Source organism: Labeo rohita, chromosome 7 (assembly GCF_022985175.1).
Source record: "Labeo rohita strain BAU-BD-2019 chromosome 7, IGBB_LRoh.1.0, whole genome shotgun sequence".
Lineage (NCBI taxonomy): Eukaryota > Metazoa > Chordata > Actinopteri > Cypriniformes > Cyprinidae > Labeo > Labeo rohita.
In genome coordinates this window covers 33,313,684-33,326,084 of record NC_066875.1, presented here as the reverse complement: position 1 = coordinate 33,326,084, position 12,401 = coordinate 33,313,684, and the positions used below count along the sequence as shown (strand labels likewise).

The window sequence follows — 12,401 nt, the reverse complement described above, 5'->3', positions numbered from 1 at the left end:
ACTCATGCCTCAGAAGGAAGCATGATGCATTAAGAGCCGTGAGGTAAGAACATTTTGAATTTGAAGATCAGGGTAAATTTAACTTATTTTGCCTTCTGGGGAACAAGTATGTATCTTCTGTAGCTTCTGAAGGGCAATACTAAATAAAAAAATATGATATTTAGGCAAAATAAGAAAAATGTGCACATCTTCACTTCAAGTTGCTTCAAGTTTACACTCCCCAGATCTCAAGGCCACCCTTCATAGGTGCATATGAGTCTTTCAGTTGTCCTCAGTGTGAAAAGATGGATCTTAAAATCATAGTCATTGTTGGAAAGGGTTCAAATACACACACACACACACAAAAAAAAAAAAGATTTTTGGGGACCTGAAGGATTTTTATGAAGACCAGCAGGCAGTTTAACTGTTCAAAAAAAAAAAAAAAAAAAAAAAAAAGCTGTGGCTCATTCAGGTAACAACGCAGTATTTTTTAAATTTTAAATTTTTTTTCTTGCGGACTATATGTAAATGTCTTTTATGTGAAATATCTTAAAAAATAACATGCATTTTGTATGATCCCTCTTATTTTGATAAAATAATTAACATTTTTTCAGATTTTTGCAAGGCGTATGTAAACTTTTGAATTCAACTGTATCTATCATATAGTGTTCAGAGAGTGTTTCAAAATATTCTTTATTAATAGACCTAATCATGTTTAGTATTTGGTATCCAGTTATTATATGTATTCTTTGGTACCCACTTCAACAGCTTTTATAACACCTACAATTTCCTTCACAGGTTTTAACAGGTTTTGTCAAAAAGAAATCACTCTGGGTATCCATTTGAGTGATGGCTTTCTTGAACTGTCATATTTTTCTTGGTAGCGTTACCAGACACCTTTGTTGTGGCACCCTCGGTGGCATTTATGGAGAAAGATGTCAGTTCTGCACTTGCTCTCAGTGGCTTTGAAAGAACTGTTTGAGACTGCTGTTGCAGAGAAAGGGTTTAAAATAACATGCAATACCTGCCAATGGGGAGTGGATTGCAAAAACGTAATTGCATTAAAATAATTATTAATGCAAAATAGTTTTGCAAAAATGTAGTTTTTTAGAAATGTATTGAATGTTTGTACAGAAAAAAAAAAAAATAAACCGTAGGTTTGAAGAGAGGTTTTTGGAAACAAAAGAAATAAAAGACGTAAATGGTAACTTAAAATTATGATAATATTTTCAATGTAATTTAGGTAACTCTGTTATTGCATAAAATGCTATGCATAGAATACAATTTATGCAATGAACAAAGCCTGCCGAAAGCGTTACGTAAGGATCTCTCTCTGAGATTATTTCACATTATTTAACAAATAAAAATAGAATTTCTTAATATTTTTGGACAATTGCAAACACCATTTCCATTATCTGTCCCCTCCAGACACTGGCCATGAATTGAAATACACATATGACCAATTTCAGGAGTTGTATATGTTTCTTTAATATAGCAACAAATGTGTAAAGTTTCAAAACATTCCCAGTGTATTATTCATTACTGCTATTTTAAACACAGAAAGGCCAGACTAAAAGGACGGGAATATCTCCACTGAACAGAGGTCTTCTGCCATGGTCCTAAACATTTTGAGACAAAGCTGTTTATTAATGCAGAATGAGAAATTAACAGAAAAACTTTATTGATTTTTTTTTATTAAACATTGTAAATAAGGTAATTATACTCTTCATGTGTTAATAAATGTACAAAATACAGTTCATGGAGAAATTCTAGCGTTAAATACTACACAGCCACTGTACATCCAACTGTCAGGTTTCCATTCATACATCTCATCCAGCTCAACAACAGTTATCTCTAAAGGTGGAGGTTATACTGCAATATAACCATTCATACTCTCAGTACCATCCTATTATTTCTCTAGTTTCATATACAAAGTACCAGGAAAGGTAACAACAGAGCTACATGTGAGATTAACAGCACAGCTTTCATAAATATGTACAAAAATATGAACGTCAAAGACAACACAACAGGCACATCGCAACATACGTGACTTTAAGCCATGTTAGGTCTTCAAATGTAGCATTTGTAGAAAATGTCCACAGTTTTTGGTTTCACAATAAAGTGTTTTTAGTTCTTTTTATGAAGGAACTTCATTTTATTTCCTGAAAAAAAAAAAAAAAAAAAAAAAATTGGTGTATCAAGTTACGTCTTATGTGCTCTTTTATAAACAAGCTTTGTACTTCTATGCACAGACTACCAGTCTAAAGCTTGTAACAATTAAAGGGATAGTTCACCAAAAAAATAAAAATGCTGTTATTCATTACTCAGTCTCATGTCGTTCCAAACATGTAAGGTATTTGTTTATCTACTGAACACAAATTAAGATATTTCTGATAAAATCTAAGAGCTTTCTGACCCTACATAGACAGCAACCATGTTCAAGGCCCAGAAAGGTAGTAGGAACATCATTAAATACATAGTCCATGTGACATCAGTGGTTCAACCTTCATTTTATGAAGCTATAAGAATACTCTCTGTGCTCAAACAAAACAAAAATAACAACTTTAATCAACAATTCTTCTCTTGTCAGTCTCTGCCGCCATTCACAACAGTACCACAATGCATGCAGTGAGTAATTAATGACAATTTTATTTATTTATGGGTGAACCATCCCTTTAATTTTTTTAACATTTATTGTACATCTCTTTCAATCACCAAGGCTGTGTTTACTTGATCAAAAATACAGTAAAAACAGCAATATTGTGAAATATTATTACAACTCTAAAAGAACTGGGTCACACTTCCAACATTAGTTAACAAACTAATAATGAACAATACTTCTACTGTATTTATTAATCTTGGTTAATGTTAATTTTAGCATTTACTAATGCGTTATTAAAATGACAAGTTTTGTTTGTTAACATTAGTTAATGCACTGTGAACTTACATGAACTAATGTATTTTTATTAACTAACATCAACAAAGATTAATAAATACTGTAATAAATGTAGTGTTCATTGTTTGTTCATGTTAGTTAATGCATTAACTATTGTTTACAAATGACACCTTATTGTAAAGTGTTACCAAGTTTTCTATTTTAATATACTTTTAATTTAATTTATTCCTGTGATGCCAAAATGTTTCAGCAACTATTACTTTAGTCTTCAGTTTCCATGAAAGTAGAAATAAAAAAATGGAATAGAAAGTTCAAAGGAAATAAAATAAAATTTGAAAAAAAATTATAAATGTCTTTACTGTCACTTTTTGATTGATTTAGTACACGCTTGCTGAATAAAAGTACTATTTTCTTTTTTTTTAATTAAATTTAGTGCGCCCTTGCTGAAAAAAAGTATTATTTTCTTTTTTCTTTACAAAATTTTACTTATTGACCAAAAAAAAAACGTTTTTTGAACACCAAATCAGCATATCAGAATGATTTATGAAGGTTCATGCAACACTGAAAACGGGAATAATGGCTGCTGAAAATTCAGATTTACCACCATTTATCACAAGAATAAATTACATAATAAAATATATAAAAATAGAAATTTTTGAGCAGACTTTTAAATTACTTTTAAATTAATAGTACTTTTAAATTGCAACTATATTTTAAAATATTACTGTATTTACTATATTTTTAATCATCAGCATTGGTGAGCATAAGAAACTTCAAAAGCAATTTAAAATGAGTTTTTAATAGTTAATTATTCCAGAAGTTTGACTGGTAGTGTATGCGTCACATAACTGCTGTGCTATACTCACCTAAACCCTTCAGAAATTTGTTGACTCCACTCTGTTCAGTGTCTGGTAATTCTTCCAGATACTGCTCCACCCTCTGCTCAAATAGACCTGTTTAAGAAAAGAATACAATTAAATAATAATATTAAAAAAAAAAAACATAAAAATAATTTCATTACTTGACACTACTGTCTGTCAAAACGTTTTTGGTCACCAGAAGGTGGCAGTAAAGATCTGACTTTCATTATCAGAGTTGCCTCCACCCCATCTCAGAAAGACCCACACATAATTACACTGGGTGTGGGTTTCAAATTACACTTCTAATGAGCTTGAGGCTAATAGAACATCATGTTTTATGAGAAGCCATTTTGCTTAATTGACCAAGCATGATTTACCTTTGGCCCTACACTTCCTCATCTCCCTATCCTGGATGAATCCAGCAAACATCTGAGACTCCATGAAGACGCCCAGAAATCTCCGGATGCTCTTAGAAGCCACCGACTTGCGGAAGGCCTCGCGTTGGAAGATGCGCTCCCCTCTTTCACCCTGCGTTAGAAACAGCGAATAGTGGCCAACGGTCTCCAGGAAAAAGCGGATGAAGGCCTCCGACACCACACTGTTCAAAGAGGTGGTGCACTCTGTGAAATGAGAAAACATCAGAAACATTCATTATTAAATATCCTACGGCAACCAAACCAGCCAGTTGCATTTTATCAAGCATAAACCAAAGACATGACGTTAAGATTAGATTTGGTTCCTTTTCATGGTGGATAAACAAGAAAGACTTTGAATAGGAATTGAAGTACAGTCAAGCCAGATGTTCTGCTTTGCAGATACACAAGCATATACGGAGATAGCCAGTAAGTCCATTGTAAACAGATGGGCAAGGCCACAAAGTCAGGTTTTTCACCTTCATCTGATTCGCTGTCGGAGTCTTGATTGATGATGTCGTTCCTCTGTTCGAGAGATTGCTCCAGAGCAGCTTGTAGTTTGCGTGGTAATAGAGAGGCCTCGTCATCCATCTGTATACAGGAAAAGTATGGAGATTAACGTTGCAATAACGTTCAGTGATTCATAACATGACACAGCCAGCTTGTTTACATTACGCTTGTTCTCAGATCTTAATGACAACACGCAATTAGCTGCGCTACAGCCATGGGAGAGTCGTGGGGAGACGAACCTGTCTGATGAAGCGGTCCGTTCCAAGATCGACCATTAAAGCCTGAAACGTAAAGAGAAACAGATTTCAATTGACTGAACCATTAAGTAGCCTCATTCTTTTTAAATCACAGTTTATTCAATTGTTTCGGGAGGTTTGGACATCACAACATTTCCAGAAGTTGATCCACAACAGATGGAGCCTGACATCAGTTTAAAAACGCAGTGTTAAAAATGACAAGCGCCACAATTTGGTGTGCTTCCAGATGTTTTGACTGCACGGGGTCACCCCTTGTGGCCATCACAAGTGCACTTTTGTCCAGAGTGCAATTTGAAAAAAGTACTGAAGCCAAACGCACTAAATGCCAAACACTCAGTAGGGACCAAACTTCAGCCCTGTGGCCAAGCTGGCAGCGTCCTATGGGCAGCTGGGAACAACAACACTCTCCCAGTTGGGAAAGTTTAAAGGGGAGAAAGGCAACTGCCTGGCCAGGAATGCTGAGCTAGGCTTATGAAGCTGACGCCACATCGAGGCTCATACATAAAATTTGGCTAACATTCTGGGCATGTTATTATACTTAGCATGTTTCTTACTCATTCCAACAACTTTCTGAATTTGGGAAAATGACTTCAGCCTCATATTCCACTACATTAAGGGTTGAATGTTCCGGCAGCTTATTAGAGTAAGAGCATAATTGAACTGTTAAGGGGAGCTGCCAATGTGACCATACTCACAGGAATTTAAAGTCATGATCAGGGAAACATCTTGTAGAAAAATAGCCTCCAAGAGCAAGGAAATAAAAACCGAGTCTTTGTGTTTATGAATATTTGTGCAAGGAGTTCTAATGACAGTTTAATTTAGGCTGGTACAAAGCCAAGCACATGTCATACGCACTTGACAAAGTGTTTTATTACAACAAACAAGATGGGTGACAACAGCACAGCTGGGAGTTGGTGACAAGAGATTTTAAGTACCTCCTCCACAGGCAATTCCTTGAGCTTTGGCAGTGAGCTGGACAGAATACCGACTAGGAAGGGCGTGGGACAGCAGACGATGTCCACCATGGAGGTGGGCAGCACTGGGATGAAGGTGTGCTGCCAGGAGAAGGGGTAGAGCAAAGCCACCACCGCATGAACACAGCTGGAAAGAGTACTGTAGGGAAAGAGAAAAGCACACAGTCAATCACCTAGCTTTCACAAAATCTCACACACCTTCTCAGCAAATCCTGTTCTGGAAAAAGTACATTGAGCCCAGATTTTCCAGTTTACTTTGGCTTTAGCAACAGGACAATGGAATCTGAGATTATGAGAGCAAAAAAATAGCCAGAAAATAGCCAGTGGCGTTCAATAGACGCCACAGAAGTGCTATTCAAATGATCTCCTGTAATATTATTCACATTGTGACAGTGGTATTCAAGGCGCCAGTTACATAAAATCCTCTGGAGATAATGATAGCTTAGAGTGGTAAAACACATGATGAAAGGTCATATGAATCTCTGATATTTTCTTATCTTAATAGCAATGTCACAAATGGTATTATATACTGTGCATTTACATTAAGAACTACATATTCTGCCATTCAATGCATACATTTTAGAAGGTTTGTGTCATCTCAAATTGTCCACTCTCAAATTGTTTAGGAAAACATTTAAGGATTTTTCTCCATTTAGTGGACTTCAGTGGGAGCCAATGGAATGAAGGTCCAAACTGCAGTTTCATTGCAGCTTCAAAGGGCTCTACATGATCCCAGGCAAAGAAAAAGGGTCTTACATAGTGAAACAATCTGCCTTTTTATTTTTATTTTTTTTTAAATAAATAAAAACGTGTATACTTTTTTACCACAAATGCTCATCTTGCACTAGCTCTACTTTACTAGCTCTACGTAATCCTGTTGGAAAGGTCACGTGTGATTTAGGTGGAAGTAGGCGACCTAGTGTTTACAAAGTCAAACGTCCTTTACTAAAAAAAACACAATGTCGGACGATTTTGAAGTTGTAGAAGACGAAATGAGTTTTTCACCTTACCCTAACTTTTTGAACCGAAATACAAAGAAGAAGAACTAACCATGTGTGACCTTTGCAACATGACTATGTAATGCATGAAGTTGTCAACGTGCATCACAGAGCAAGTGCAAGATGACCATTTGTGGTTAAAGAGTATATAAATTTTTCTTGCTTTCTGTTTTTTTTGTTTTTTTTTTTAGAAAAATTACCAATCGCTTCACTAGTTGAGACTCTTACTCTTCGTCTGGAATCTTGTAGAGACCTTTGAAGCTGCACTGAAACTGCAATCTGGACCTTCAACCTGTTGGCTCCCATTGAAGTCCACTACACTACCAGTCAAAAGTTTTTGAACAGTACGATTTTTAATGTTTTTTAAAGAAGTCTCTTCTGCTCACCAATGTGATCCAAACTACAGCAAAAACAGTACAATTTTTATATATTTCTACTATTTAGAATGACTGTTTTCTATTTGAATATATTTTACAATTCAACTTATTCCTGTGATTTTAAAGCTACATTTTTAGCATCATTACTCCATTCACATGATCCTTCAGAAATCATTCTAGAATTCTGATTTGCTGCTCAAAAAAAGCATTTATTATTATTATTATGTTGAAAAGAGCTGAGTATTTTTTTTTCAGGTTTATTGGATGAATAGAAAATTCAGAAGAACAGCATTTATCTGAAATAGAAATCTTTTGTAACATTATAAATGTCTTTATCATCACTTTTGATCAATTTAAAGCATCCTTGCTAAATAAAGTATTCGAGTATTCATTTCTATAATTTCCATAAAAAAATTCCACTTCCATAAAAAATTATACTGAATCCAAGCTTTTGAATTGTACAGTGTATAATGTTACAAAAGCTTTTTATTTCAGATCAGTGCTGAACTTTCTGGACCTTTCTGTTCATCAAAGAATCCTGAAAAAAAATTACTCAACTGTTTTAAATATTGATAATAATAATAATAAAAAAAAAGTTTCTTAAACAGCAAATCAGAATATTAGAATGATTTCTGAAGGATCATGTGACTGAAGTAATGATGCTGAAAATTTAGCTTTGATGGAATAAATTACATTTTAAAATATATTCAAATAGAAAACAGTTATTTTAAATATTAAACATTTTCAAATTTTGCTGTTTTTGCCATACTCAAATTATTGCAGGCTTGGTGAGCAGAAGAGACTTTTTTAAAAACATTAAAAATCTTTTGACATGGTAGTGTACATGGAGAAATATCCTGGAATATTTTCCTCAAAAACCTTAATTTCTTTTAGACTGAAGAAAGAAAGACATTAACATCCTGGATGAGTAAATTATCTGGAAATTTTTATTCATTCTTCATTATTTTTTTTTTTCCAATACACTACTGTTAAAAAAAATGTAAGGCTAATACGATTTTTTGAAATTAATACATTTATTTACCACCGATGTGTTAAATTGACAGTAGTTAGAAATATATTTCAAATAAATGCTCTTTTAAAAGTTTTATTCAATATTCAAAAATAAAATAAATAAATAAATAAATAAAAGTACAAAGGTTTCCACAAAAAAAAAAAAAATATATTAAGCAACACTGATGATAAATGTTTCTTAAGCACCAAATCAGCATATCAGAATGATTTCTGAAGGATCATGTGACACTGAAGACTGGAGTAATGATGCTGAAATTGAATGCACTGAAATGAAGAAACAAACAGATGGAGAAAATACTAGTTGTCATTACATAATTGTTGTCAAAACCTAACCAGTAAATCACTAGTAATGTTACAACAAAAAGAGTAAAAAGTTCAAAAAAGACAATCACCAAGTCAGTCCAGTTTTCTGGTTTGTATATTGGCCACATTACCCATTGTATGTGGAACAGGCTGCATGTAGGTCTTCATATCTTCAGGGCGATATGGTAAAGATGATATCACGATGGGCTACCACATTGTAACCACACACGCTCATTCTCATTCAAACAACACGTCTGCAGATCATGCTCCTTAGAGCCTTAAATTACTCGGTGACGTTAAAACAGCCGTGAGATGTTACAGCTAAGGCTAAGTGCAAAGTCACAAATAGCACAGTGGCCTTCTCACGGTCCCCAGCTTGTTGTTAGTGGCTGACCCTCCTTTCTCTCGTTCTCATCTCTTTCTGTCCCATCCACCACATGGGCCCACATATACAGAGGCCGAGAAAATAAACCATTGGAAGCACACTGACTCCAGCCATGAATTAGAAAGGATCAGGTCTGAACCCAGAGATAAAATTTGGTATGTTGACAGTAAACTAAACACAACAGCAGCTCCAATACCGCTCATTTGTGTTGTTAGGAGCAAAACAAATGCATATGGAAGCCATTTTTGCCACAGAACAAAAAAACAAAAAAGCTTTTTTTTTTCTGACTATTTTTCTTGCAATTATGAGTTTATATCTCACAATTCAGACCATTTCTTGCAAATGCAAGTTTAGATCTCACAATTGTGACTTAGAATTCTACGTTTATATCTCACAGTTCTGTTAATATCTCACAATTCTGAGTTCAAAAATCGCAATTCGGTCTTTTTGCTCAGAAATGAGAGAAAAACGGTCTGAACTGTGACATATACTGAGATACGTGACCCTGGACCACAAAATTAGTCTTAAGTGGGTATATTTGTAGCACTAGCCAACAACACATTGTACGGGTCAAAATGATCAATTTTTCTTTTATGTCAAAAATCATTAGGATATCAAGTAAAGATCAATTTACTACCATAAATATATCATAATGTAATTTTTGATTAGTAATACGAATTGCTAAGAACTTAATTTGGACAAATTTAGGCGTTTTTTTTTTTTCAATATTTAGATTTTTTGCACCCTTTTCAAATAGTTGTATCTCAAACAAATATTGTCCTATCCTAACAAACCATATGTCAATGGAAAAATTATTTTAAAAAATTGAACCTCATGACTGGTTTTGTGGTTCAGGGTCACATATGAACTAAGAATTCTGAGAGAGAGAGAGAGAAAAAAAAAAAAGACTTTTTTTCTTCAGAAGTCTTAATTCACATTTCACAATTCTAACTTTTTTCCAATAAGAATTATGAGAAACAAAATCTAAATTGTGAGATTAAAATTTGCAAATACTTTTTTATTGTTTTATCCAGCAGCAGAAATAGGCTTTTTATAAGTACCCCCTTTTATTATATATTAAAAATACTAATTTCAGTTATTTTATCAGAATATAATAGCTCCAGGTCTCAAAACACTCTGCATATCCACACATTAGCACATGCAATTAGTAGTTAGCATTTTTAATCAAATCAAAATATTAAATTTCATGGCCTGTGCCTAAAACACTCTAGGTGTTTTCTGAAAGTCTGTGTGTATGAGATTCTGCATTTTGCATTCTGGCATGTTCACACTGGGAACAGAAAGAGGCAGATTTTAAAAACGTAGCCACAGGCGAGACAGGCAGATTCTGATAGCTGATACCTGGAATGTCAGTATAACTGAGGCCTCACAGGCAAGTACTCATGGGAAAAGATGAAGACATATCTTTAGACCAGTCCAAACACCACTCTATGCTGCCCGAATCTTCCAGGAACCAAACAACACAGATAGAGGGCTGAGTTGAAAACTGCTGCTAGCTACTGTAATTGACTCCTGTCTGGACTGTTATACAGAGCTGGTATGCACACAAACACAGAGTCATATCAAACACACTCAACCAAATGAAATATTCTTTAAACTGCATCCTTTATCTGACCAGAACAAAAAAAGACATAACAGCTATTGTGTATTTTAGCACAATACCTATTATAAGTTCATTTGAGAACTTGAATTGACCAGCCAGAAGGAAACTTCCTCAAAGATTTAAAAGATGCTATCCACCTTATTTTTGCCGCAAGAGTGGGTGTGGATATTTGTAAATTTTATGAGTCTGGCTTCGGGTCTCATCCGCGTTCAGCTATTTTTAGCTGTACAAAACAGCTTGTTTTGCTGCTTGATATTGCAAATTGGTGTGTCTTAGCATATTATTTTAATGTATTATCTAAAATATTAAAATAACTGAACTAAATATAAATTGCATCTGAACAGAAATGCTTAAACTAAACCTAATATGATAATATAATAATATGTGACCCTGGACCACAAAACCAGTCATAAGGGTCAATTTTCTGAAAATGAGATTTGTACTTAAAGGGGTCATCAGATGCCCATTTTCCACAAGTTGATATGTCTCTTTAGGGTCTTAATGAAAAGTCTATAATATACTTTGGTTACAAATTCTCAATGGTTGTGTAAAACAACACCCTTTTTACCTTGTCAAAATGAGCTCTGAGCTCATTCTGAGGGATTGTTCCTTTAAATGCAAATGAGCTCTGCTCACTCCGCCCCTCTCTTCTCTCGGCTGCTCTGAGAGATTGTTTTCTTTAGCCGCATTTAGCGTGTTTAGCTGCGAAACTTGCTAACTAGCACATTATTAGGAAAGGTGATTGCATTAGGAGGCGATTAGGAGGCGCATTCCCTTCACAAACAAATGTAATCCACTGCATCTTCAGCGGCTCAGATGTCGGGAGTAAATAATGAGAATGGCTCGATTTGAAAAAGGGGATATTATTTTCACAGATTAATTAAAAACCACTGCATGGATTTTTAGCATTATAGGGTAGATTTGTACATACACTGCCAACACAAATTAATGTTCAAACAACATGTAAAAGTGAACTTTGCATCCGATGACCCCTTTAAAGCTGAATAAATAAGCTTTCCATTGTATGTTTTTTTATAGGTCAATATTTGGAAAACATAAATCTGGAATCTGTGCAAAAAAAAAAAAAAATCAAAATATCAATATATTGATTAATTGATTTAGTTTTGATTCATTTATGGTAGGAAACTGACAAAATATCTTCATGGAACATGATCTTTACCTAATATCCTAATGATTTTTGGCATAAAGGAAAAAATTACTTAAACAACATTTAAAATTAAAACTGAAATTGAATAAATAAGCTTTTCATTGATGTATGGTTTGTTAGGATATGACAATATTTGGCCGAGATGCAACTATTTGAAAATCTGTAATCTGAGGGTGCAAAAAAATCTGATATATTGATCAAAAATTATGTTTTCATATATTTATAGTAGGAAATTTACAAAATATCTTCACAGAACATGATCTTTACTTAATATCCTAACGATTTTTTGGCATTATACGAAAATAAATCATTTTGACCCGTACAATGTATATTGCTGGCTGTTGCGGACTGGTTTTGTGGTCCAGGGTCACATATAATATCTAAAATGAAAAAATCCCATATCAAAATTACTTAACATTTAAAATTAAAACTAAAAAGTTAGTAAATAAAAAATATGAATAAATACTGTAATAGCATATAAATGTTATTAAAATAACACTGATCTATCAAAATGTGGTGTTTGTTTAGAGTAACGTGAGCTAGGCTTAATTTGCAACAGAAGCAGCTTAAGGGTGAAAATTCAAGATTCTAATCTGAGCAAAAATACATACGCTTTCATTTAAAC

General features: G+C 33.9%; 1 protein-coding gene across 2 annotated transcripts in view; it reads right to left on the bottom strand.

Annotated features, from left to right (window-relative positions):
* Positions 1–1,636: 1,636 nt before the first annotated feature.
* dennd2b (DENN domain containing 2B) overlaps positions 1,637–12,401 on the bottom strand; it is a 67,065-nt gene continuing 56,300 nt past the window's right edge. For both annotated transcript variants that reach the window (XM_051114327.1, XM_051114326.1), the window contains exons 15-20: positions 5,851–6,028; positions 4,898–4,939; positions 4,628–4,739; positions 4,113–4,355; positions 3,742–3,828; positions 1,637–2,141 (exon numbers count right to left, since the gene is read on the bottom strand). In XM_051114327.1, the coding sequence (XP_050970284.1) occupies positions 2,107–2,141; positions 3,742–3,828; positions 4,113–4,355; positions 4,628–4,739; positions 4,898–4,939; positions 5,851–6,028 (697 nt within the window). In that variant the 3' untranslated portion in view covers positions 1,637–2,106. The remainder of the gene's footprint in view (positions 2,142–3,741; positions 3,829–4,112; positions 4,356–4,627; positions 4,740–4,897; positions 4,940–5,850; positions 6,029–12,401) is intronic.